The 26,545-nt window shown below is 54.8% G+C and overlaps 2 protein-coding genes across 2 annotated transcripts in view; both read right to left on the reverse strand.

Annotated features, from left to right (window-relative positions):
• The window catches only part of KDM2A (lysine demethylase 2A), a 35,156-nt gene extending 12,602 nt beyond the window's left edge, over positions 1–22,554 (reverse strand). The window contains exons 1-13 of the mRNA XM_069016331.1: positions 22,470–22,554; positions 22,122–22,149; positions 20,787–20,891; positions 7,554–7,692; positions 6,871–6,949; positions 5,639–5,685; positions 5,346–5,524; positions 4,476–4,582; positions 4,065–4,158; positions 3,452–3,605; positions 2,627–2,742; positions 2,388–2,514; positions 1,164–1,585 (exon numbers count right to left, since the gene is read on the reverse strand). Coding sequence (XP_068872432.1) covers positions 1,164–1,585; positions 2,388–2,514; positions 2,627–2,742; positions 3,452–3,605; positions 4,065–4,158; positions 4,476–4,582; positions 5,346–5,524; positions 5,639–5,685; positions 6,871–6,949; positions 7,554–7,692; positions 20,787–20,891; positions 22,122–22,149; positions 22,470–22,489 — 1,617 coding nt within the window. The 5' untranslated portion in view covers positions 22,490–22,554. The remainder of the gene's footprint in view (positions 1–1,163; positions 1,586–2,387; positions 2,515–2,626; positions 2,743–3,451; positions 3,606–4,064; positions 4,159–4,475; positions 4,583–5,345; positions 5,525–5,638; positions 5,686–6,870; positions 6,950–7,553; positions 7,693–20,786; positions 20,892–22,121; positions 22,150–22,469) is intronic.
• A 799-nt stretch (positions 22,555–23,353) lies between these two features.
• Positions 23,354–25,578, reverse strand: RHOD (ras homolog family member D). Its single transcript, XM_069016333.1, has 5 exons — positions 25,175–25,578; positions 24,581–24,668; positions 24,266–24,375; positions 24,044–24,178; positions 23,354–23,920 (listed from the first exon to the last, which is right to left on the reverse strand). The coding sequence occupies exons 1-5, from the start codon at positions 25,301–25,303 to the stop codon at positions 23,753–23,755; spliced, it is 630 nt and encodes a 209-aa protein (XP_068872434.1). The 5' UTR covers positions 25,304–25,578; the 3' UTR covers positions 23,354–23,752.
• Between the last annotated feature and the right edge of the window lie 967 nt (positions 25,579–26,545).

The following is a 26,545-nucleotide window of genomic DNA, read 5'->3' on the forward strand; positions in this document are numbered from 1 at the left end:
GAGGATGCCAGTCCTGAGGGACAGAATGCTGCAGCTCAGGATACTTCTGAACCTCCAAGGACAGCCAGCTTTAAGGAGCAAATCCTTAGGGAAGTTGTCTGGGACCACAAGGGCTGTCACCCACAGCTCATCTGCGAGGTGCAATTGGACACAGTGGGGGGTGAGTCACACCAAAACCACAGGCACACCTTTACTACCTTCAGTACATTAACAAATTCTTTGATCAGGTCTCAAAGTCCAACTGAACACCAACAACCTTCGAAACGTCTGACGCCAGCCTGCTTCTGTCAGTCCCGAGGTGAAACACAGAGCCCACAGCTCAGGTTCCTCCAGAGCATCATGCAGGACTCAGAAACACACATGACACATTCTTGAAGGTCACAGCACACACAGGACACCCAAAAAGCCACAGGAAACCAGAAATGCAGCCCCTAACAGCACCTAGACTCTTCCAGCCAAGACCCTGGGACCCCAGAGCTGCGCCCTCTGCTCCAAACACAGCAGAGCTCTGGATTTACCCCAACACCCCACAAAAAACACCCAGGGAACAGCATTTGGAAATAAAAACAATGGCAAAGACAAGGACACACACATGGCTGTGTCTGAATGGCAGCTTTGGTACAGGCAAGCAGCTGTGCAGATCACCAACAGCAAGGAGGGGAGCAGAAGGTAACCTTTTAGGGACTAGAATGAATTTCTGGGGAATAGAGTGAAGCTGACATTCTCACTTCAGTGCTGAAGCAGCTAAAACACCAAAGCTCATTGGGTCAGCTCAACAGATGAAGGGAAATAAAACCTCAGCAGCCCAAAAATAACTGACTCTCATAACTCCAGGTCACACCCTGGGCAAACAACTCAAAGGAACAAAGCCAAATCCACCTGGGGCAAGGAAAAGGCTCCAACTGTCACAAAGTCCACAGCCAAAACTGGAAGTGAACGGCATCAGCAAAGAGCACTCCTGCCACTGACAGCCATGAGGGACCCAGCCAGGGCCCAGACACCCTCCTCCTTTCCCAACCCCAAATCCCAGGGCTGTCCCTCAGGTGTAACATCAGCCTCAAGCAGAGGAAGAGGAGGACACCAATCCTGCCCCAGGACAGGGGCAGGGTGAGGACAAAGCCCAGTTTCCCCACGGGAAGTGCCTTGCACTCGCTCGGGCCTACCTTGACGTCAGCGATGAGGGCATCCTCGTCCTCGATGCCGGTGGGAACGCACTTCTTGTGCAGAGGGAGCGACTCCAGCTTGTCCACGAGGCAGCGCAGCCCCTCCAGCTCAAACTGGGTCAGGTGCACCTTCCTGCTCTTGCGGGGGCTGCCCCCGCTCGGGTCCCAGGCCTGGCCATTTTGGGAGCCCCGGCTAGAGTCGGAAGAGTCTATGGATGGGGTCTTCTTGAGCCCCGGCAGGCTGCTCCGGCAGCTCCTGCCCAGTTCGTCATAGTCCACATTGGCACCGTTGGCGATGGGGCTGGTGAGAATGGACCTCCTGGTCACGGGGCGCCGGGATTCCTTCCCTGCTGCGTCCTCATCATCCTCCTCCTCCTCCTCCTCTTCCATGTTCACCGAGTCCGAGGAGCTCAGCTCCATATCTGCCACAATGGAGAAACAGGGAGAGCAATCACAGGAGGTGTTCAGTGTGTAGGGGGACCCCCCAGTCACCAGAGATGCTGGAGCAACAGATATGTGTGAGGTGAAAGGAAGAGAGAAGCTGGAAAAGAACAGCTAAAAGCCCTTCCCATTCCTGGTTTGTTTGTGGGAATGCAAGGCGCCAGATACAGAAAAATGTCCCAGAGGAAGAAACAGCAAATGCCCTCGACTGAACTTCATGGAATTGGGTCGGAAGGGACCTTAAAAGGCCATCCAGTCCAACCCCAGAGCCATGGGCCTGGATATCTTTCATGACATCATGTTGCTCAAAGAAAGCCCTGTCCAACCTCATTTTGCTTTGGAGGGGCTTGGGATCCCCAGCTGAGGGCTCAGGACCTTGATGTTGCCTTCACAATGTGAGAAAGAGGATGTGGACTCACTCACAACCATGAGGTTGCTAAGCCCTTGCAAGTAACTTTGTCAGCCCTTTAAACTCCGTGTGCAGAAGGCCCTGGCCAGCCAGAGAGAATTCCTGCCCACAGCACTGTGGTGGACACTGCAACTTCCCCCGACCTCTTCTGTGCACGGCTTTGAACTGGTGGTGTGCTGGTTTCACAGATGTGAGGAACCTGGGCTGCTGCAGGGCCAGAGGAGAAAGCAGAAGTCTGGCTGGTTGTGACTTCATACTCAAAAAAAACCCACAGAGCCCTCCCCTGCCTGCCACACTGCTGAGCCAGCGCCCCAGGAGGAGGGTGGAAGAAGCCACTTGGATCGGGGTGAGGAAGCACTAAGGGCTGGACTTACCCATGCTGAGGGATTCCTTCTGGAAGTCCTTGGTCAGGTGGGAGCGGCTGGTGATGCAGTACACGTAGCGCTCCAGCACGTACCAACACATCTCGTAATAGAAGGGATAACGAAACTTATTTGGGACCTGCAAAAACAGGCAAGAGGATCTGTCAGGCCTCCTTCCCTGCTGCTGCTGCTCTCAGATGCCACACCAGGTCTGGCCCAGTGTCCAGCATGGCTCTCCCACAGGTCCTCACCCGTGTGCGGTCCTCGATGCTGTAGATCCGGAGCTGCATAGGGATGTTGAAGCTGTGTAAGAAGTTGCCCCCAAAAACCAGCGTGTCCATGGGAGTATACACAGCGTGGATCCAACCTTGAGAGAGAAAGTAGAGTTGGAAGAATCCTTCTGATTCACCTTGCATAGCTTTTTGTCACCCTGCTGTCATCCTAGATTGTTTCCTAATTGTGTTAGGCCTAAGAACACCAGCACCAAGGGAAACAGTCTTCCAAAGTCTGTTCCAACACTCAAAACAGCATCAAAATAACTCAAGTTCCAGCCCTTATCTCCAAGGCTAAGCAATCCAGCCAAGTCCAACATCTGGGGAATTCCAGCATGGGTTTCCTTAAGGCAAAGCCACTCAGTTCAAAAGAGGTGTCAGTTGTGATAACAGGACTCAAATGAGTGAGTTGTGCAATCCCTGGTGTTTTCTGTTCCTGGTCCTGCTGTAAGCCACAGCTCTGAAGTGGTGTCACAAGACACCCAGGAAGCTGAGGAGCTGCCTTGGGCCAGCCTGTCCTCAACCTACACTGTTCCATGTGTCAACATGACAGGATCTGGGAAAGCCTCCTTTAATAACTAATCAAATGTGATGTGAGCCAGCCACAGCTTTCCTAACATGGGCTGGATCCACAGTGCCATCACAGGCATGTTTTGGGAGGTGGCAAGCGAGAGGACAGAGCCACATCACATCTCCCTCCCTCAGTGACTCACGAAGGAGCTAAACCCTGCCCGTGTTGCCAGAGTTTCAGTGCTGCCACAACCCTGGCCAAGGCCAGGATGCCCCTGCCCACCCTAGGCGTACCTGAGGGGATGACAAATGTGTAGCCCTGCTTGAGCTCGATGCGCTGGCACTCTGACACTCTGTCCCCAAGGAAAATGTCTCCCTGCTTCCCTGAGAGAAGCCAGTTTTCATAGAGCTCCAGGTTCTGGGGTGTGGGAGGGATCAGCCAGAAGATCTGCAAATGAAGACAACATGCTTATGTAAGTCATCACATAATGAACAGCGATGGCTTCTTCCCAACATCTGAATCTCTTCCTCTCCCTGAGAATGTCCAAGGAAAATGACTTGGGCAGCTGCCCCCCTTGAGAGGACAAGCAAGGCCTTTCCCAGCCTAACACTGAGTGCTATGGGTAGCCTAAGCTTGGGATGCTTTTTAGGGTATGACGGACATCAGTGTCAAGAGATACAGAGCCCAGGAAAGCCACCAGAGTGACAAGGGGATTTACCTGAGTTACATTTACCATGTTAGAGCTACACCCGAACTATGGATTGGCACCTGTCTGGCTCCATGCAAAAAGGGTGGAAAGCCTTCAGTTTGCTGTCTGGGACCTGCATCCTCAAGGATTTATACAGAAACAGACCAACAGCCACTCTCCTAAAGCACCTGTAGCTGTCCCAATAGGGACTGTCCTACCTTTCCCCCTCGGTGGATGTGGTACCACACAGAAGTGCCACCAAAGTCCACGTGGAAATCTGTGTAACAGCCCTTGACACTCATCAGACAGTATCTGGTGGAAAACAACAGGAGGAGAAGGTGAAAATGAGTGGTGATTCACGTTTCGGAGCAGACATGGAACATTCCAAGGGAATGGGCCCCCCAAACCCAGGCCAATGGCTCAGAGCAGTGCCACAAGCTACACAACCCCCCTTCCACACAGCTAAAGGGGACTGAATAACTGACTGCAGTGGCTTTACAAGTGCCACCCAGCAAAATAAACAGGGACATTGTTCTTCCCCCTTCCCCCTGGTACAAACTGCTGCTCCCTTGGGCAGTTTTCCTGCAAGAGATTGTTTGCTGCCTGCCACAGCTCAGGAAGTCACTTACTTCTGCACCTTTGGATACTGCATCTCCAGGATGGCATTGGTAGACTCTGTCTGACTTTCCTTCAGGTGCCTGGGCCACATGTTATCAACCCAGTCAATCAAATCCACCTACAGCAGAGAGGTGGGAGACGTGAGCAGAGAAAAAAAGTGGCACGGTAAAGCCTTTTGCTCTCCCCAGGCTGGCAAATCCCTTTTTGCTCCTTCCCCACACCCAGAAAATTTCCCAGTGCCACTGGGGCAGTCCCACACATGAAATACTTATAACCAGATTGTTCTGACGCCAGCACTGGGCTTCCATAAATAAATATGCCAGACAGCATCTCCTAGGCTGGGATTCAACTCCCTAAGCTTCAGGAGAGCCAGAGATGCCCAGGTTCCCTCTGCAGTCAACAGAGAGAAGTGACTGGCCCTACGCAGCTGCCACTTCCCCTCTGCTGACTGCAGAGGGAGTTCAGGATGTTCATCCCATCCATCCCACCTCCGACAGCTCGTTTTCCCACCACAAAACAGCCTCCTGCCCCTCTTCCAGCACACCTCCTCTAGTCTTGGCCTCCTCTGCCCTCAGAGATTTCAGCACCTTCCATCAGGAACTCTCCCTGCCACACTGTGCAGAGTTCAGACTTCCATGTTTCTAATTGCTGACAGCCAATGAACAGGCCATCTCTCTGCAGAGTGACATGCCAGGGACTTGGCCATGGTCACCACAGCCTGACTGGGAGATCAGCTCCAGCAGCTTCCAGACTGACATTCCTGCTGAGCCCACATGTAGTTGCAGGCAGCCCCTCTTTTACCACATCCCAATGCCAGGCTGCACCTCGCCTCCAGAGCTCCAGGGAAAGCAGATCCCTGCAGAAGGAGGAGCCCTGCTCACCGTAGCAGGTCTCTGCACCAGGTTCTCCAGTTTGGTGTGGCTGAACTCCAGGCTGATGACGTTGTAGAGTTTCTCGCGCTCCTCCTCCGGCGTTTCGTAGTAGCGCGCCCACTGCGCCATGGACATCTCGATATCCCGCTGCGTGTTCACATCCATCACATCCACCATCCGTCGGCTCCCTGCCACGACAGCCACGTCACTGCAACTGTCCCTGGGCACCATGGGCTCCAGGAGGTGAGATCCTCAAGGACCCCAACCACCCAAGCAAGTGCAGGGTGGCTCTGGACACTTACCCACACACAGCCGCACATCGTTCACGCTGAAGTCCGGATCCGGCATCCTGTGGGACAAACATCTGGCTAAAATACCATCAAGTGCTTGTGGCTGCACACCCTGTGACCCAGGAATTGGCACCCTGAAGATTCATCTCTGCTGCTTTGTTGTTGGAGAAGGCCGTGGAATGGGAACTCTGGGGGCACAGGACTGGGGTGAAACACTAGGACAAACTTCTGGCTTAGGAAGCTGACTTGGGAATAGGATGTACCATCTCCAAAGCTGTTGTACAGCAACTTCTGGCAAAGGAGCCAGCAGGCCTTGAACTAAGCAATCCCAGCTCTCATTTTAAAGGCTGCTCGTGTGAGTTATCCCAGTCCAAAGGCATGGCCGGAGCAGGACACGCAGTATATTCCACTGACACAGCAGAACCACTCCAATGTTTGTACTGGCACCCTTCTCTGTACAAACACTGCTGTCACAGGCAGAGCAGGCTGGCAGCTGTTCGAGCAGCTCTTGACCCAGAGAAGTAACCAAAAGCTCAGGAGAAATCCAGTTTCAGCCATACTGTAATGCCCAGTATCAAATCTCTGCCCTCCCAAGTCACCCAGCAGTTAAAACTGAGCCTGGCACGACTTCCAACCCAATTCACCCCAGCACAGAACACCCTGCACTGGATGAGATGTCACCCATCCATTCACAGCCAGCTGAGGGGGTTCGGAGCAGTGCTGCTGGTACCGGCTCTGAAAGTTTGTGAGGGGTCATTTACTCCTCTAATCTCTGTATGAACCCCAAAAAACCACTGAACCCAGTTTACACTTAAGAGCTGCAAACCTCAGTGGATGTACTGTAGCAAGAGAACAGTTTAGAAGTTCAGAAAATCAGGTTGGAATTCTGGAAAATGCCAGAAATACTACAAATTGTTAGACTCTCTGGCAATAGATGCCTATGTTACTAAGAAAGAAACCCAGCCAGATGTTGCATCAGAGCTGCACTGGGACTTTTCAGATATTTGGTGGAATTCTGATCACCTACAGCCAATTCAGTCCTCTCATTTTTCAGTCCAAACAGACTAGGAAGAACGGGATAACCGAGCTGGAAGATATTTCTCTCTGCTCGCTGCACATAAAGAACAGCATGGACACGACACAGTCAAACAAGCTTGGCAGAGCCAGGATCAGATCCCACACAGTGTGGAGAGATGAAGGAACTGGGCCAGAGTCACCCACCACTCCATGCTCCGAGCACTTACTTTATCCCCAGGCCGTCCGAGCTCCTGAAGATAAGTGGGTCCCTCAGGCCACCCCGCTGGATGTACTCAACTGTGAAGTCTGGTGTGGGGAGACAAGAAGAGGGAAGGTTTAGGAGAAACTCCATCAGAGGATTATAGACACACTGAGGTTAAAAAGGATCTCTGGAGATCTCTAGTCCAACCCTGCTCCTCACTTTTCTACTCCTTCAGAAATCCTGGAACTCCTTTGCAGCAGTTCTGAGAGGCAGCACAGTGTGTGCTCCTGGCAAGCCTCAGACAGTTCCCCTAAGGAGGGGGGAGTTTGCTCCAACGGGCTGCTCCTGACAGGTGAACAGCCTGGATTCTGGTGTTCACTTCCCTAGGAAGCTCAGAGCCAAGCAAGAGATGCCTTGAAGAAGCACTCCTCCCTCCCGCTAAATCCTCATGAGGGGCTGTGCGATGAAAAGCCATCCCACAGAGCCGTGTGCGTGGTGAAAGGAAGGGGAGACATCCCACACAGCCCCTGAATTAAGGATCTGGTAGACATGTGGCTGCAATTACAGGTGCTGACCCAGGCAAACCCTCCCATCCCTGGCTGCCACGTGTCCCAGCAAGCTGCAGACCGGCTCCGTGCTCTCTGGAGCGAGCAGCTTCCATGCCATTCCCCACATGTGCTCCCTGGGACCACCAGTCCCAAGACAAACCTTTGCCTTCCATGAAGACCACGAAGGTGGAGTTGAACTTGTTGGTGGACAGCTTTTCCTCGAGGTCAAACGTCCTCTTCCCTTCAATCTCATCATCGGAGATGCCGTCGTCCTCGTAACGCCGCCTCATCGTGCCACGCTGAGGGGAGAACAACAGGAAGGGAAGAGTTATGGACCAGGAAGGGAAGTTATGGACCAGGAAGGGAACAACCAGAGCCTCATCCCAACCTAGCACAGCGCAGCCACGGCCTCTAGGGCAGCCTAGGTCTGTCCTGAACCCAAAACACACCACTGAAACATCAGCTTTGCCCCTCCTCCATCCAGATTTCTGCTAATTGGCCTGTATGGGAGACATAATCACTCCTAATGAATTCCAACACGGAAATACAGGAGGAGGGGAGGGAGGAAGGGAGAGAGTTTAGTGTAACTGAGACAAAGAACAAAGAATCAGCTACCCACTTTTACAACTGCATCAGTATTTTGCTGCACTGGAGGTAAAGGCACTTGTGAATTTAAATCTCTGCCAGAATACCAGTGATAAAATAAGGATTCTCAAGTTTGGCTGTGCCTGTACAAAAAAGGTGATTTATTCCCTTGTCTGTGTGGGGAGGAATAGCAGAGGGGAAGAAACACTTTTCTAAGAGGGTCTCGTAAGCACATCTGTACAGGGATTCCTGACAGACATCCTCTTCTGGCATTGCTGGATCTGGAAGAAATTACTGTCCCCAGCTGTTGGCCACCTGGCCAGAGAGCAGAGCCCTGCGTGGGAATGCTCCTTAAATCCCCTCAGATAAAAGGCAAACTGCTCTGAATTAGCCAAGCTGCCTTCCCCTAATTAGGGATGTTCCCGTTATCAAGCGTGCACACCAACTGCTGGGCCAGCAGACAGCCAGGGACAGGATGGGGCAGGAGATGACACAGCTGCTGGCACCTGCCTGGGGCAGTGTCACATCCCCAGCAACACCACCAGAACCAGCCTGTGATGACCTCACTGGAGAAAGAGGAATGACTCCCTCATACAGAAGCACTGCTTTAAATAAAATTTTAAAATTAATTAGATGAACCAGTGCAGGAGCACGTAGGGACACACACACACAAAAAAGGCTTTTCCCCCACCCCCTCCAACACTTAATTTTAACTCCCAGTTTCAAGCAGGCTGATGGATGCTCAAGGAGTTCCCCTGCCATAAAGACAGAGTCACTCACCTATTGTTAACAGCTCATTGACTGTGCTCAGCTTTCCAACCCCCTTCCCAAAAACCTGAACGACAGGGATACAAACACCTCATCAGCCAGGCAGGAACAATCAGCTGCTCCTGAATGGGGCACTTTCAGGAAGAGTCCTCAGGATCCCGAGGCAAGGGTCTGTCCAATGGCCCGGACATTAAACAATCTGGAAAAGGGCTGCCGTCCTTTGTCTTAAGCCATCCACTAAAGATGAGTGGGCATTCCCCGTTTTTAACAATACAAAACCTCACTTTACTTACAGCTTTTTACAGAGATATTTGTATAAAGGCAGGAAAATGCATTTAAAAAACACAGACCTATGGGAGTGGCAGCAACAGAAGCACCCATTCCTTGGGAACACTTGGAATTTCACACTGCTAGGGCTGGGCTGCACACACCAAAAACTGGAACTCCCAAATGCTCCCTCCGCCTTTAAACTGAGACTGGCTCTTCCAAGGGGATGCATCAGAACTTTAGGTTAGTGATGTAGAGGTATTATGACTGTGTTATAATGGATGATTAGCCCACCTTATGAAGCACTTTTCCTTAAAAATCACGGAATCCATGAAGCCTGTGTGGTACTCAGCTTTAAAATGAGGGCAGAGAGCAGAGAGGGCTCTGCCCTGTGCAGGATTTAGGGACAACGAGCCAACCTCATGCTCAGCTTTTCCTGAAGAACTCAGCATTTTGGGGAAAGGCACATTTCATGCTATTCCTTACTAAACCACACCAGGGAAGTTCAAGGCACACCTATGCCAGGCAAGGATGTGAATCACCCTCCAGCGTGACCAACGTTTCACTTTTCCCAATGGGAGGCAAGTCCAGGGCTACAGATCCCAGCAGGCAGCTCCCTGTCATTAATCAGAGGATGTGCACAACGAAGAGGAGGATTCGGCAGTCCATGCTCTCACCTGCTTTGGGATCTGCTGGGTGGTGGCTCACTGCAACACCAGGCTGCTTTTTGACCTGTTCCTTTACTCCAGACACTCACTTTTAGGGGGAAAAGCAGCTCTTTTGCCTTTGCTGGATTCAAAACCTCATCTTTTGGGGGGAAATTCTGGCTAGGCATGGAAATTCTGGCAAAAAGAGGCTATGTCCAAACCAATCCCTTAATAGCTTATATTCGACTCCCTTGGCTACACTTAACTAGGAGCAAGGGTTACTGCACTGGGCTGGAACTCAGGTGAGCCCCATTTGAGGAGGAACCTCGCGATATGTGGCAGCTCCAGCCACAGACACGATGACCAGGCATTGTCTGTCCTTCTGGAAGTGGCACCAAGCCAGGCTCTGGATTGTGTAGAGCAGCTCATTCAACAGAAATGTGACCACGTGGCCGGGCTTGATCCGGATCCTCCTGGTGCCATGGGTGGATGCTGGAGATGCACTGTGGGATCAGGGAACTGTTCAGACTCTTTTCCCAGGTCTCCTTCACAGCACAGCCTCCAAAGCAAACAGGTTGGAACCTTCCACCCAAACCACTCCACGATAAGGCAGCCACACCACAGAAGTGCAAACACCAGGAAACAGGCAGGAACACCTTCAACTTGAATCCCTTTGCAATGAGGAAACAGGGATGCAAAACACAGAAGGAAGGGGATTGTGTCCTCCAGCAAAGCAAATTCCAAAGTCTATTGCTCCTGTCATCGGCAAAGCATCAGCCACAAACCCTCTCCAGCTCTCAGGCGGATCAGCTTCGCCTGTTCCCGTGGGCAGGGAAGAGTCTGGCCTCCTCATTGGCCCAGCATGGAGGAGAGTGGGATCCCAGCCGTGGCTGAGGACCCAAAAGCACAATGCAAGCAGCTCCCATCCCATCAGACCCAGCCGGGGCCACACTGCTTTCATGCCATTGTTGTCTTGGCAGGGTGGGGAAAAACAATATTTCAGGGCCCCAGAGCAGGCAGGAGGAAGGAAAGGCTTCTGTGCTTCCAGGCATACGTTATGGGAGAGGCAGCATCTGTGGGAGCTTTCCCCTCCTGGAGTCTGCAGCTTCCTCACAGCACAGTGACACAAACCACAGACCCCATGTCCCCAGACTGGGTCTCTGTATGAGGACAGATGTGCTCGGTGGGTGCTCCAAGACCCCCTTTCTTCTGTGATGGGCTACACAGGGAATTGCTGCCTGGATAGATAATTGGTTACAGGTGACACCTGCAAAGCCATGACGGGCTAACACCAACCTCACCTGCCTGTTATTACACACACAGAGCTGTGCAAATCCTTCTGACAGCACCAAGTCTGACCTCTTCCTGGGAAGAGCCGCCTACCTTTGTCCCACAGCCTGTGCCAGGGATGGGGCTTGGCTGAGTACGCCTTCCCAGGACTTTCCTACACAGAACACCAGCAACTCACAGTCGTGGACTCTTAGATTAGAACTGCTGCTTCCTGGGAGTGACTCCACTATTTGGGAGCCCTTCCAGTATCAACCAGTTCAGCCAGGGACACGCAGCTTCCCAAAAGGAGATCAGCAGATGTCCCCAAAACCTCCACCTGTGACAATGTTCCGGGTGAAGTTCAGCTCCAGTGAAGCAAGGGACAGAGTCAGGCACATTACATTATCTGTCAGACAACCTCAGCATTAAGCAGCAATATTTAAATATCACTTTGGTTTCCCAGCTTTCTCTTAGGATTCAGGCATTTTTCATCCTGCTGAGAGTTTTACTAAGGAAGAACTGACAAGTGGTCCAAAGCCTTTCTCTCAGTGTCAGGCAGGGTCAAGATAAAGGCAGTTTATTCATCCTCCAAGACCAGGCAGCCAGCAATTCCCACCTAAGATAGCTGTCCTTCACCATTCCTTTCTGACCCTCCTGGGTACCATTCAATTAATGGAGGAAATAGGAAGCATGAATATTAATCCTGCTGACAGCTATCCCTTCTATTCTGATCCTTTCACTTGCAGTCTCCTTTGCCCAAGAATTCCAGGAAAAGCACCTCATGAAACTCCACAGCGGCACTCTCCAAAACCCTTCCTTGGAAACATCTTTCCATCAGCAAGCGCTGCCTCCATGGAGCACAGCTCCCCTCTAACAGCAAAGGAGCTGACAGTCAGCTGAAGAGAGCCAGAAAACTCCTCTCCTGTGAGGTTTTTTCAGGGAAGAACGAGTACAAGGTCACATTTGAAAAAAAGAACAAGCCGTCCTTTCGCTGAAAGAGCCTCATGTATTTAGAGAGTGAAACCAACACACACCACAGTATTTTAGTCACTTCCTGTCCTGTCTGCTGCCATCCCCTCCCTCAGCTCCATCTCCCAGTCGCCAGGAACCTCTTCCTGCTGTGCCACAGCTCCTTCCCCCTAGGAGACCAGAGCACCCCCCTTGCTTTTCCTCTCCCTGTGCTTGCTGTTTTTCCAGAGCAGCTTGCCCGTGTGAAGCCTCCCACAACCTTCCTTTATTCCTTTGACATGAAGAATGCATTTCCCATTTCCAATCCCAAACTCCCCTTGTTGCAGGTTTTAACTTCTCCCTGGCTCCCAGCATATCCATAGAACAGTGGGACTTAGCAGTGCATTTCTTCCTCACCCCCACCCCTTTGCAGGTTTACTCTGCTGAAAAGCACCCAAATTGGTAATAAATCGACCAGCTCAACCCTCCTCAGTTAAGGAATTTAACTTCTCACATATTTTTACAGCAAACAACTGTGGCTCTTGTCTAGATAAATCCAGACCTGCAACATTCAAATCTCTTGATGGGTGTCCTGATCTCAAGCGAGTACCTGAGGCAAGTCCAGAATTCTGCCTCTGAGACCTTGTGCTGAGAATCCCCAGCAATTCTAGCAGTGGGAAAGGGCTCCATTTCTCCAGGAAGGCACAAGGCAGCCTGACAGGAAGATGGACAAGCAGGGAAGCAGCAAGGCTGTGATCAGACAGACCCAGGGCACAGCAGGTGCCAGTGCAGGGAAGATCCTCCCTTGCCAGTGTTTCCAGATAGAGTGTGAAGAACCAAGGCACCAAGATTATGACACCCAATCAGCAGCCTGCCAGGTCACTGCTTATCTTAAGCACAAGAGCTTTTCCTTTCTATATCCCCCTCTTCTCCAAGCCTGCACCTCCCACTTCGGCTCCTGGGCTGGGCTCTAAGCTCTGGAGCACAAGCACAGCACAGAGGCAGCAGGTTCCTGCCCTCTGCTCCTCTCCCACCTTCAGTCCTGGACTTCCTGCTCCCCCAAATATGGGAGGCACCGTATTTGAACCACAGGATCTGAAGAACAGGCACAAACCCCTCAAGAGATCCAGGACAAGAGGAACCACCGAGTTTAACTCAGGTTTAATGGCCCTCACCACCTCCCATTTCTCTCAAAACCCGGAGTGCGGAATGGGCGTATCCCAGGTGGCACATCCCTGGATGAAGACAGACTCAAAGCACCAGGCTGAGGAGCAAACAGGATCTACACAAAACTGGAGCCTTTCCAGGCTTCTCAGCTCCAGGAGGGATTCCTATCACGAGCAAGGCTGGCAGCATTTCAGAATGACCGGGGAGAATGCTTTGGTTTGCACTTTTGGGTTACAAAATTGAACGTACATGAGGAGTAATTGGGGAATTGGAGCAAGGCAAGTGGGGAGGGAGCATGGAGGGGCAAGGAAAGCTCCACAGCTGCTCCCAAACCACACACTGACCAGCCACAGCAGCGAAACCACGAGGCAGAGGAACATGCTAGATCAGATCACAGATGGGCAGCTCTGGCAGCAGTCCCAAAAAGGAAGTGCTGCTCCTACAAAGGGATACGGCTCCTCACTCCAGTCACCTGCAGCCTCTGTCACTCACAGCCACTGTCCCAACGGGCTTTGATGGCACTGCTAGCCCCCAGACTGCCCATTCCCACCACCAGCCATGGCATGGGGACAAATCATGCCTGGATTCCATGAAAGCCTGAAGGAGCTCTTGAAGGACCATCAAACCCTCCACGCCACTTCAAGGCTGAACACTGACCCTCAGTGCTAAAAGCCATCCTTTGACATTCAGCCTTCTTATTTCTGGAACAGACTGAGAGAGCCCCTTGAACCACATCCCACCCTTTCCCAGTCAGAAGAAATCCAAGGAAAAAACCCTGCATGGAGCCCCTTTCCCTGCCAGGTGTGCCCAGCACGTGCCCTATGCAGTCAGGTAGGTGAGCAGTACCAGCTCTGCTCCTCCTTTTGCTTTGTGCAGGAAGGCAACAGAATCTCCCCAAAATGGACCAAACTGCTCCAAAAAAGGCTGGCTTGAAATTTATACACATTTAATCCATATTCCGACCACTGAGCCCACACAGACCAGGAGGCAGAGACCCAGGACAAGGGACAGAGAGCCATAAGCACTCAGAGGTGCAGCTGATCCAGCAGTAGCAGGTCAGCCCTGAGTGACTTCATTCCTTGCTGGGGATCTCTCTGTCCCCAGCACAGTGAGGGATCACAGGACTAGCTTGGATGTTTTTATCAGGGAAGTGCTCACCCTCCAAATTTCCCAGTGTCCCAAACCAGCTCAGCCAAAACCTGTTGCCAGTTCCATCCCATCACCCAGCCTGAGAGAAGCTGGACCACAGGAGTACTGGGATAACAAAAACACAGGAAGCTCTGAGGTTTGTACTGCAATTCCTGCTCAGCTGACACTGTTTTTTAAAGGGAACAGCAGCAGGCTGGCTGCATTGCAGGCTATAGGGCTGGGGATGCTCAGGGAGAGGGAAAACAACCCAGGGCCATTGGGAAGAACGTGGACAATGTGGGAATCCAGCTACTAGGAAGGATGTTTCCTCTGAACTCTGTGCTGTTACACTATCCCTGCACACATTCCCTCCCCCTCGGCTCCATAAGGAGCCCAGCACTCGTCCCTTCCTTACTCCAAATGGGGCAAAGGGGCTCAGTGACACATGGAAATATTTATGCACAGCAAATTAAAGACACTGAGGCAGCCTGACCTTAAAGGAGCATGCACTGCCAGCCCTCTCCTTTCCACTTCCAGCTGCCTCAGCTCGCTCCCAACATTACAGCTCCCAGGAGCCACGGGTACGTGGAAGAACAAGGAGGACTTTCCTCAAGCGGTATTTTCTCCCAAACTCTGTCAGGATTGTGCACTCAGCTCCCAACCCTGAGGACCAGCAGGAAAAAAGCCCACAGAGCCTTTTCCTTGACCTAAAAGGGTGTGTGGGGGCAGCTTTATTAAAACTCTTCAGTGTACAGAGCAATGGCTAAAACATGGAAAATCCACTACCCTGCAAGTCTGAGCAGATCTCAGCCCAAAAACTCCTCTGGTTCAAGTTCCTGGAACTTCCAGAGGGATTCAGAATCCCTGGACAGCCAGCTCGTGCTGTTTACTCCCAGTGCTGTTGCTACAGCAACAGAGATGCACAAGCATGGACACAGGAACAGGACAGAATCCCTGTCCAACAGCTCCATCTCCTCTTCCCTCACCATGGATTCACAGGATACACTTTGTCACCAGGTTTACCTGACCCACCTCAAGTGGCAGAAAGCAACACCCACAGCCAACTACGAATATTCCCCACCTGGTTCCCAAGAACAGGGAAAGGAGGTGAACAGGGAGCATCAGCAGCACAGGGAGTTCAGGCCACTGTGGAAAGGGAAGAACAACACCAAAGTTCCTCACAGCCCCCTAAAGGCTCAGCCATCATTTCCTCCTCTGGAATCAGCAACACTCTTCCCTCAGCAGCAGCACCAGAGACCTCACCCTGAAGAGAATTTCTTTCCCTCAAACATGTTTAGGGGACAAGATTAGGGCAGCACCTTGTTTCTCCCCCTTCTGAGCATATCACCACTTTCCCACATGTGCCCTTTCTCCCCCAAACCCACACAGGGACCTGTAAATCCCTGTCTGGGTGGCTCCTGACATAACTAAAAAGGCACTGGGGGCACAGGGACTGCTCTCCTGACTTGTCAGTGTCACCTCCAGCTGGGATAACCCTGTGAAAACTTATTCCTGGTTATGACAACATCATAAATGCAGCCTGCAGAGATTGTTTGGTAACTCACAGGTAACTTCCAAGTGCTCCTGTGGTGTTTGGCTCCTTGCTTAGTCAGCACTGCAGCTTCCAGGACACACTCAGGGCACAACCAGGCTTGGGACAGGAAGAATCCAGCAGATATTTACCTCTGCATCCCTCTCTGCTGAGAGGGAACAGCATCCAGTTGGTTTCAGGGACGTATTCTCCCAGGGACCAGCACAGTCATGCATCTGGCAGGATCTAAACGCTCACAGGGATTTCTAAAGCTTTCCAAGAATAGCCTTCAGTTGCTGCTAGATTCCACCAAAGCCCTGCCCAGACCAAATCTGAACAGCCCCTGAATTATTTAGAGCTCAATCATTACACCTGGGTCATTTGGAATGACTCATTTGTAGTGCCTCCAGTTTGAGGCATGTGGGAGAGATTAATAACCCCCCTTGCCTGGGCCCTGTCTAGACTGGGCAGCTGAGGTGTGTCCAGCAGACCAGGGACATTTGGCCAGGCTGGGTTTCACACAGGGCACAGAGGAACTCTAGGAAGGAGCTTGGCTTGACAGGAATTGCCAGTGTCACATTTCAAACGTGGGGAAGAGGGAGCAGGTGAAGTAAAACCACCCAAATTCTAACCCAGTGCCTGGGGCTCATCCTATGCTCAATGTCTGTGGGGAGCAACACAGGCAGGGTCACCCCAGCACACTCATGAGTCCCAAATCAGTGGGAGCAGCCCTGGGAAAGCCAGTATCCAGCAGGACTGGCCTCTGTCACCCCCCAATGTCTGGGAGTGACAAACACCAGCAGCCAAAAGGGATCATTACCTGGCAGTGAGCAGCTTTACAGCACAAACAAGGAATTGGGCTGAACCTGATGGGATTGCCCCTTGCATCCCAGTGTTGGGATAGTACGAAACATTCAAGATGGAGCAATATAGAGAAGGCAGGAAGCTGCATCCTCCTCCTTCCTATCTTACCTGACACAAGCAGCCCACAGCCTGCTCTGCCTGCCTTCCCTCTCTCAGCTTTGAGGCCATTTATCCCTCAATCTATCCTTATGCTGTGAGAAAAACCAACACAAGTGTCCTGTCAACATGTGTGGGCCTTCCTGGCCCCACGACTTGTGTCCTGCACTGACATCACCCCATCCATCCTGCAGAAAGGACACAAACAAGTTGGGAACCACAAGATTCCAGCTGCTCCGACTCCAGGCACTGGCCAGAGCCAGCAGTGCTATCCCTCGGGCATGGGCTGAGCTGGGATCGCTCCACAGCATGCAGGGCTGCAAGAGAAACCTTGTCCTGCACACTCCCCAGGCTTCATCCCCCAGCTGATGGCTCCACGTGCTGCAAAGCCCATCTGAACTCTCCCAGGGGATAGCACGGACACCGACATGTAAGGGCAGGTTTGGTAACTGCTGTTTACGGGAGAGGCCTCAGCTTCTGGCTGGTGGGGACAGGCAGAGCCTCCTCTCAAATTTCACACAAGGATCTGACCAGAGGGCAGGGCAGTGATAAGGCAGGATATGGACTGTCTCATGCCATGGGACAGAGCACTTCATTCCCTGGCTCCCCTCTCACCTCCCAAATTCTCCAGCACCCACAGCACTTTGCAGCAGCTAAGTCTCCTGCTCCACAAGCCCATTTCCCTTCATGGGTGTCACAACCCCTTTCACAGCCAAAATAAGGGTGACACTGCACCCAGCCAGGATGGTCACTCGGGGCCAACACCTCAACACCTCCAGCAGGAGCTGTGGCTCAGCCCACAGAGCACCCACGGCCCCCAGGGAGGGTGAGGCTCCTCCTCGGGCTCTCTCCAGCAGCAGAGCCAGTTTAAGAGGTTCCTACCCCACCCTGTCTCCCCATCTCAGACTTCCAGCCCCATCAGGTTTGCACACTACCCCAGCACACACAACAACTGGGATTAGATGCCTCCCCCCTGCCAACTTCCATCCAGGGCATGATCCACAATTCCCTGAAGCAGTGTTCACCTCAGGGCCATCAACTCCTGAAGCACTGAGGGAGGGAGAAAACCTCTTCAACCAGCTCTGCCACCCCGGCAATCCTAACTGGGAACCACACCCTGAGATACAGACTGCTGGAAAAACCGTGATGGACAGGATTTGTCCTTCAGATAATGGCATTCCCCTGCTGTGCTCCCAAGCCATTCCAAAGTGATCCAGCACTGCTGCCCTTCATTTCTCACCCTGAACATTGCCACTGCAAGCACACGGCAGCACTCTGGTAATGTGCTAATCCCAGCTTGTAATTCACAGGGCCTTACTAGTCTCAGTTCACAGCACGGGCCTTCCAAAATGAGCCCTGGAGCAGGCAGAAGGTGAGATTTCCTCACACTTCCAGCACCTAGGAATACACCTGCAGAAGAGCAAGGCAGCCTCTGTGAGCACCAGGCTGATGGATCCTTTTCTCCAGAGCCTTTAAGGAGTCCAGGCTCCTCATGGGGAGCCCAACAGCCTGATGTGACATGGGCAGGGTGCAACCACCCAGTGACAGCCAGCAAAGATTTCCAAGTCTCAGAGAGGGACCGAGGCATTGTTAGTGCCAGGGCTGGACTGTCACTCAGGCTCAGGACACAATAGAGCATTTCAGCTCCTCGGTTAAGGGCCTGCAAAACACGCAACTCCAGCTTGAAATGCTGGCACCTCAGCCCAAGCCCCAAGAACTGCCTCGTTAGGGAGCTGGGCAGAACAACACTCAGACAGAATTAGCAGGAGACTACTCCACAGTGCCTGCAAGTCCCATCTCCACTGCTCCCAGTCTCTGAGTGAGGAACACAGATATCCCATGTGTCCTCTCCACGCTCACACAGCGTCACCCACGGCCCATGTGAGCCTCCCAGAGCTCACCGGGAAACAGCCTCTCCCACAGACTGCCTTGGATGGGTGCAAGACATCCTCCCAGTGATATTCCTGAGTCCAGAGCAACTCACCCAGGCCTGTGTTATCCTGGGAGTCAGAGATGCAGAGCCTGAACTAGGAAGCAAATACAGTTAGGGCAGTGCAACCCACCTAATTAAAGTGTCACTGTGCCCCCCAGGCATGGGTGAACTGGCAGAGAATTCCTGCAGGAGCATGACTACACGCGAAGCACAGGTAAATTTCTCCTCCAAACCCAGATCTTCCACCAACACTAACACAAATTCATTCAAAAAGCTGACACATATCAGATTTTTGTTGAACTAAAGAAAGGCAACGTTACTGCAAACTAAATAAAAAACCGCAGAACACTCCAGATTTCCTCTATGTCCCGATGGAAACCAGTCAGGAAAAAGATGCTGTTGGTGTTATTACCTGACACACCAGAAAACAAACTTCCTCTGCCATCTCAGATGGTACCATCAAACCACACAATTAATTCAGCTCCTTCACCACCATAAACCATTCTGGTTCAGGTTGCTTGGCTGGTAGGACTACTATCACACCTGGATTTTTTTTTTTTTTAATACATTTATTTTTTTGCTATTTGAGCCCAAATGACAAACCAGAAACACAGCTGACAGCAGCAGGAACATGCTGTACCACCAGCTCCCTGCTTCCCTACCTGGAACTTTTCATTCAGGCCTACTAAACCAGCTCCCAAGTCCAAGGTATATGTGGGATATTCGAATAAGCCAAATCACGTTTTACAGAAGAAAAATAATCGTCTTTTAAGGGTCCTTCAGCGAGGGGGCATCACTGACACAGCAGGAGCACATAATGAGCTGGAAGTTTCCAGGAAAAGCATAGCAGGAGGTAGAAGTTAAGCCTCACCCACCACACAGGGGTCATGCCTCCTCCTCTGGGCCCCAGGCCAGCACAGACAACACGCACACACGAGGCCACACAAGTCCAGGTGAGCCTCATGCTGCTGCCCATGTGCCTTCCCAAACCCCTTAAGCACGGAGCTCATCAGCCTGCAGGCATTTATCCAGCTTAGCACATTCTGCTGGAGCCCAGCCCACCTGCAGCAGGACACCAACTCCTCCTGATTTTTATTTGAGACGATAAGTGTTTTTGAACTGGCACGTTCCTGGCTGATAGTCCCCTCCACCTGCCATGTCTTTATCCAGATGTTTTGGGTTAGTCCTGGATCACTCCCCAGTCAAACCAGCACCTTGAGCTGCATCCCACACAGCTGTGGGAATAAATGTGCCAGGATGAGGGAGGAGGTGGGACTGCTGCTGATGCCAAATTAAAACATCCACCAAAGCACTTGGGAACTCCCCAGCACCGATCGTCTTGAGGGCAAAGCTTAATGCCAAGAACCACACAGCCTCACACCAAACAATTCCAGAGAATTAAAGGATAAGGATTTACCTTTATGGGCAGCACCTGGAAGGTGAGGGTACAGGTACTGCTGTGAGTCAGAGAGGGACTCCACCACAGAGCTGCCACTTGCCCTCCCTGGGGGTTTGCAACTGCCTCAAAACAGCATGAGAGACACAGCAGCTTCCCTCCTTCCCTGGGATCTCCAGGAGTACCATCTCAGACTCTCCGAGTAGCTGCTCCCGAGCCGTTCCCAGTTACAGCCCAGTTCCCAGACCATGGCATTCATGCAGTCTCAGTGAACAGCAGCACACACACCAGAGCTCCTGACAGGGCTTGACTGGGACCTGACTGCTGGAACAGCTCCCTCCGAAAGAAAACACCAGGAAGAGACACAGGCACAGGAAAACTGGAGCTTGAATCTGGAGTTGGTTCTCTCAGGCTTCACAGCCACTCAAATCAAGAATGGTAACACACAGTGTTCCAGCTCCTCTGCTTGTCACAGACACACAGAAAAAACCTGTCGTGACAGAAACGACACTGACACCAGTTCCATGTTCTTATCCCAGAGCTCCTTATCCAGCCTCAGTCTCCAACCCCCCATTCCAGAGCTCAGCAGCCAAATTCCCTTCATTAGGACAAACCTGGTGACACAAAAGGACCCACAAAGCCACCTAAGCCAAGCCCACACCTCCAGGTAGGCTGCAGCCATCCACCACCAGCCTGTTTGGGTTGTTTAATCCTGCTGCCAGGAAAAGCTTTTCCCTTCTCCAGCTGCAACAGAACCAAGACTGGAATAGGATTGATTCAGGGCCACTACTGACCAGTCTTTGGCTGTAACGGATCCGTTCTTCCTCGGGCTCCATCTCCGACTCCTCCGAAGAGAGCGAGAAGGACACGCCAGGACTGCTGTCGTCGTCCTCTTCCTCCTTGGAAGCCAGAGGGAAACAGTGAAGCAGGGCATGGGGACACGGGACACCCACACCCCTCACTTCCCTTCTCCTTTTGGGGCTGACCCCACCCCGCTCTGGGGGCTGAGAGAACCCAGGGGATGAACCCACCGCAACTTTTACAGCTCCTATTCTAATTTAGAATGAATTAGTGAGGCTAAATGACTTCACCAGCTGTTCTGTAACACAACAGGAGCTACAGGGCTCCCACCTTTGCTCCACACCAGCACCAGCAGCTCCACTGGCCCACAGCAGAATAAAAACCAGGGAAGGTGCTGTAAAATCCTGGCTTCCCCAAAATTAAGCACCGGAGAGCCAACTCCTCCAAACAACAAAATCACTGTCCTTGGGATATCCTGTACCGTGGCACCTGGGAGAAACTGCACTGGTACAGGACATCTCCCATGATCATGGAAGGCTTATTGGATCTCTCCTACATACACAACCCAAGTAGGGAAGCACTCAGGCATCTAACTCCTGGCTGGAGAAGGCCTAAATGCTGAGATCTCCAAATGTGCCACCTTGTGACACCGCACACCAACCTGGGAAAACCTCCCAGGGCGTCAGATGGCACCTACACTTTTTTTTTTTTTTTAAAGGGACAGAAACCAACCAAAGCCTGGGTATGGCACGGCTCTTAACCCCCAGGACTATGCCTAAACCAGACCTTCGGGGAGGAGAATCGGGGAATGGGAGCGGGGAAGGGGATCCGCCACCCCTTGTAGTGTTACAGAACCGCTACGACCACGTAGGGAGAACTCGCTCCATCCTGCTCCTCCCCGACCCCCGGCTTTGACAGCAGAGCATTCCCAGTCCCGACAGCACCTTCCCCACCCCTGCCTCCCTTGGAACCACGGCACCAGGACTCCCGGCTCGGCCGAGGGAGGCAGTTTCCCCACACTTGCTGAACTCTGTTTATAAACAACCGGACAACCGGAGCGCAGCGCGCCCGCTCCGCCGCGGGGCGCGGGGGCCACCCCCGGCCGGCCGGGCCACCCCAGCCCGCCCCCGCCGGGGCAGGACGGGAGGCGGGAGGGAGGGAGGGTCCCCGGGGAGCTGTCAGCCGGCACTCGCCGCCCCCTCCCCAACTTCCCGACGCGGCCTCCCGGGGCCCGGCAAGGGGAGACCCGCCCGCGCCCGCTCCCGCCCGGCCGCGCTCCGGCGCCCCGCACGAACTCGGGGGTCGCCGGTGACCCCCGCGGTGCTCACCAGGTCTCTCCTGCGCCTTTGTCCTCTTCTACCGCCGGCACGGGGGGGTGGGGGAACAGAAGAGACGGAGGAGGAGAAATCCCCCCGGTCAGCAGCAATCGCGCCCAGGGCCCGCCGCCCTCCCGGCCCCGCCGCTCCCGGCGCGGGCAGCGGGCGCTGACAGCCCCGCCAGCCGCCCCCCGCCGCCGCGGCCCGCGTCCCCCCGCCGCCGCCGCCGCCTCCACCGCCACCGCACCCCCCCCGCCGCCGGGTGCCGGGGCTCCGCCGGCGCCGCCCGCCCCGTCCCGCCCGCGCGGTGCCCCCCCAGCGCCGCCGCCCCCCGGCCGGGACGCGGTTCCCCCTCCTCACACAGGAGCCGCCGCCGCCATTTTGAACCCGTCAGAGCCTCACATACACACCGACGCCGCGCGCACGCGCCGCACGCACGGGACCCCCCCCCTCCCCTCCACCCGCACGCCGCGCGTGCGCCGCCCGGTCCCGCCCGGTCCCGCCCGGTCCAGCCCCGGCCCGCCCCGCGCGCGCGCGGCTCGGGGCGGCCACGCCCCCTCCCGTACGGGCAACGCCCCCTCACGTAACCACGCCCCCACCGCGTGGCCACGCCCCTGCCGGGGGAGGGCTGGAGAGGGGGAGCCCCGGCGGGATTTTGGGGGGGGTTCGTGGGGTCCCTCGGTGTCCCCGCGGGCTTCCGGGCTGCCCGCACGGCTGTGCACGCCTGTGTGGGGGTCTGAATGCAGAGAGACGGGCACGTAGCTACATGCACCTACATATCTACATACAGCTCCTCAGTTACGTGCTCTAGGTGTTAACAGCATAGCTATAAACTATATATAGTCATATAGATAGCTATAACCTAACTATATGCAGTGATATATATAATAAACGTATTGATATGGATGGTTATAGATCAACTATATAGTTACATATACGTTATATATATTAAAAATATATTAAAACATGTAAAATATATATAACTATACATACGGTTATAAACGGTACCCCTACAGACCTGTACGTGCAGCACACACCTGGACACACCTGGACACACACTCACAGACACCCCAACCCAAAATCAGCAGGTCACCCCATCCCGGTGGCCTCCCATCCACCCCAGGCCCCTGGCGGGACGCCCTGTCCCCAGCGCCCACCTCATGTCCCCAACACCCACCCGTGTCCCCGACGCCCACCCGGAGTCCCTGACGCCCCCAGGCCGTGCAGGGGCTGCTGCTGCCCCAGGGACCGTGCCACACTGAGTGTTGTGTCACTTTAATGGCAGAAGATCAGCCCGCGGTCACCCCGTGCCACCCCCCGGCGCTGGCCTGCCAGCGGGAAGGGGAGCCCCCAAATCAGTTCTCTGCTTCCAGAGCCCGGCTGGCAGAGGATCCATGGTGGGACAGGATGCTGGGACCCCTGGTGGGAAGGGGACAGGACTCTGGGATCCAGGCGCGACAGTTTCTTCATGCCAGGGATGCTTTCCTGCTGTCACCCCGCGGTGACCAGCGGTGCCAGCCCGGGTCAGGAGGGTGGCAGCGGTGTTCTGGTGGCAGAGGTGGAGGCATGGCAGCAGCCGCGGTGCGGTCGGAGCTTGGGGACAGCGGGGGATCCCGGGGGAGGGCTGTGCCGAGACAGAGGGCTCAGAGGAGCACACAGACCCTCCTGGGTCTCTCCTTGCGCTGCCTCCGGCGGGCAGCGCTAATGGCGGCGTTGCAAGCAGTCACGAAGATGTTCCCGACGTTATCCTGATACCTGGCCGAGCATTCCATGTAGGACACGGCACGGACCTGCCGGGCCATGGCCTCTCCCTGAGGGGACACGCAGAGTCAGACCCTGCTGGGGACTCCGGCAGTCGCACTGCCCCGTGCTGGCGGCCACCGCCGTCCCGTCCCATCCCGTCCCGTCCCGTCCCGCTGGGAGGTGACACCCACCTGCTGCCGGGACACGGGCTCCATCCGTCCGTCCTTCAGCTTCTGCAGCAGCTCCTGGTCCTGCCGCAGGTCCGTCTTACAGCCCACCAGCAGCACCGGGACCCCCTTGCAGAAGTGGTTCACCTCCGGGTACCACTGTGAGGGGACATGTCACCCAGGGATGGGCACGTGTCACCCAGGGATGGGGATGGGGGTAGGCTGCACCCCCCCAGGGTGCGTTACCTTCGTTAGGATGTTGGCAAAGCTGTTGGAGTCGGTGACATCAAAGCACATGAGGACAACGCCGGCATCCGAGTAGGACAGAGGGCGCAGCCTGTCATAGTCTTCCTGTCCTGCCGGGCGCAGAAGGAAACCATTACACACCTGGGACCATGAGGGTGACATCCGTGGGGGTGGCTGTGGGTTAACAACCCCCCCTTCCACGGTCGTGGCATGGGGACACCCCTCCAAGGCATGACCACGGGTGTGGGACACCCCAAAACCCCCGGGTGGGAGCACGGGGGGCACAACTGCCTGCCCTGTCCCCTTCTGTCCCACCTGCTGTGTCCCACAGGTGGATCTTCACGGGCTTGCCGGCAACCTGGAGGGACGCTGTGTACTTCTCGAACACGGTGGGGACATAGACCTGGCAGGGGACAGGGAGGGTGTCACACAGGTCACACAGGCAGTGGTGGGGGGCAGCGATGGAGGGGACCCCAGTGGGGACAGAACAGGGCACAGGGAGGGAAGCAGGGAGTGGGAAATGGTGGTGCCTCCCTGGGACAGTGGGGTGGGAATGATCGTTCTCCCCTATCCCGGGGCACTACGGAGCCTCACGGATGCCCGTGGGGATTCAGGACAGGGGTTCCGGGGTCTCTGTGGCTGCTCCCCTTCCCTGCACTACCCGAGTCCCCTGTGTGCCCTTGCTGAGGGACAAACCCTGCTCCCCACCCCGTTACCCACCCAAGAGAGGCAGAGGTGCCACAGACCCCCAGGCTGGGCCACCCTCTGCCCCCCTGCCCCCCAGTCTCCATGTCCCGCTTCAAGCGGCCCCGCTGCTGCCACCCACCGTGTCCGTCCCATCACGCGTCCAGGACACCGTTCCCTCACGGGGACTGTCACCCACCCACCGGGGGACAGGGATCCCGGTACCTTGGGGAAGTCCCCTCTGGCGAAGGCCATCAGCAGTGATGTCTTCCCGCAGCCGCCATCCCCCACGATGACAGCCTTGACCTCGGTTTCGGGGGCTCCTGGGCTCTGCCCCCCGCGCTCCGGCTGCATGGGGGTGTCCAGTGGGGCCACGGAGCCTGTGTGGCCTCGGCGGGGACAGGGATGGGGACAGCGGGGCGGGAAGCACCCGCCCGGTCCAGGGTGCGGCTGTCACCCGCCCGCCGGGCCCGCCCGCGGCGGGGCTGGGGCCGCGGTGGTGACAGCGGCCGGGCCACACGTACGGCTGTCCTGGCACACAGGTGACCTTCTCCCGGCAGGTCCTCGCGGTGCACAAGCGTCACACTGCCACCTGCATGTCCTGCCTGCCTGGCGCTCCCTCGCACGCACGCCTGCCCGCTGCCTCCGGCACGTTCATCCCCATCCCACTCCCCACTCCCCATCCCAATCCCACTCATGCACTTCCCGTGCAGATCCCCCTGCACAGCTCACCCCCTACCCCCTGGGGTGGGACCCCTGTGCCCTCCCGGACACCCCATTCCCGCCCCCGAGGCTGGGATTTATTGCCCTGAGCATCCGCGGGAGGCAAAGTCCAGGGGTGGAGGAAGGCACGGGGGAGATGACTCACCGCCCTGGCCCCGCTGTCACTGCCACCCCTGCTGTCACACCCGAGCTGTGCCATGCTGAGCCCTGCCCCGCCAGGAATCTCTGTCCCTGGCGCCCAGTTCAGCAGGACCTGGCTGAGGGGGCAGCCACCACCCCCCTGTCTTTTCCTAGTGATCCCAACGCCAGGTGGGACAGGCTGTGACACCCTGCTTTGCTCGGGGACATGCCATCCCAGCACTGATGTCCCCCATGCCCCTGTTTGGATGTCCTCAAGACCCTCTCCCCTCCAGTCAGTGCCCTCTTCTGCCACCCCAAAACTTTGGTGGGGTGAACAGGTGCTTCTGGTGTAGGGGTGCAGGGATGGATGTGGGGTCGTGCGTGCTGTCCCCTGCCATCCCCTCATCTGCCACCAGCTTCTCCAGGCTCTCTCAATGGCTACCAGCCCCCAGACCAGCTGGAGTGAATCCAAAGTGATGATGGCTCAGGCACCAAATCCCAAATTCTCCCCTAGGCCTGGTGCAGGGTGAAGTCGGAGGAGAGGGATTCTCATGCCGGGAGGCTGGCAGGCAAATGCACGCAGTAATGAACAATCTCAGAAGGATGCCAGCATCGTCGCAATATGGGGAGAGGAGGCTGGAGCACCATCAAACAATTAGGAAGGTGGTAATTACCAGTCTAATGAGATATCAGGTTGAATCCTAAAAGCACCAAGATTCTTTCGGAGTGAGATGCAACTGCTGCAGCGTCCGT

Source organism: Aphelocoma coerulescens, chromosome 5 (assembly GCF_041296385.1).
Source record: "Aphelocoma coerulescens isolate FSJ_1873_10779 chromosome 5, UR_Acoe_1.0, whole genome shotgun sequence".
NCBI lineage: Eukaryota > Metazoa > Chordata > Aves > Passeriformes > Corvidae > Aphelocoma > Aphelocoma coerulescens.

Coding starts and splice junctions, on each gene's coding strand:
- RHOD (XM_069016333.1), bottom strand. CDS start 25,303: ATGCAGCCGGAGCGCGGGGGGCAGAGCCCAGGAGCCCCCGAAACCGAG. Junction 24,669..25,174: donor CCAGAGGGGACTTCCCCAAG/GTACCGGGATCC, acceptor GTCCCCTGCCAG/GTCTATGTCCCCACCGTGTT. Junction 23,921..24,043: donor AGCCCGTGTCCCGGCAGCAG/GTGGGTGTCACC, acceptor GTGTCCCCTCAG/GGAGAGGCCATGGCCCGGCA.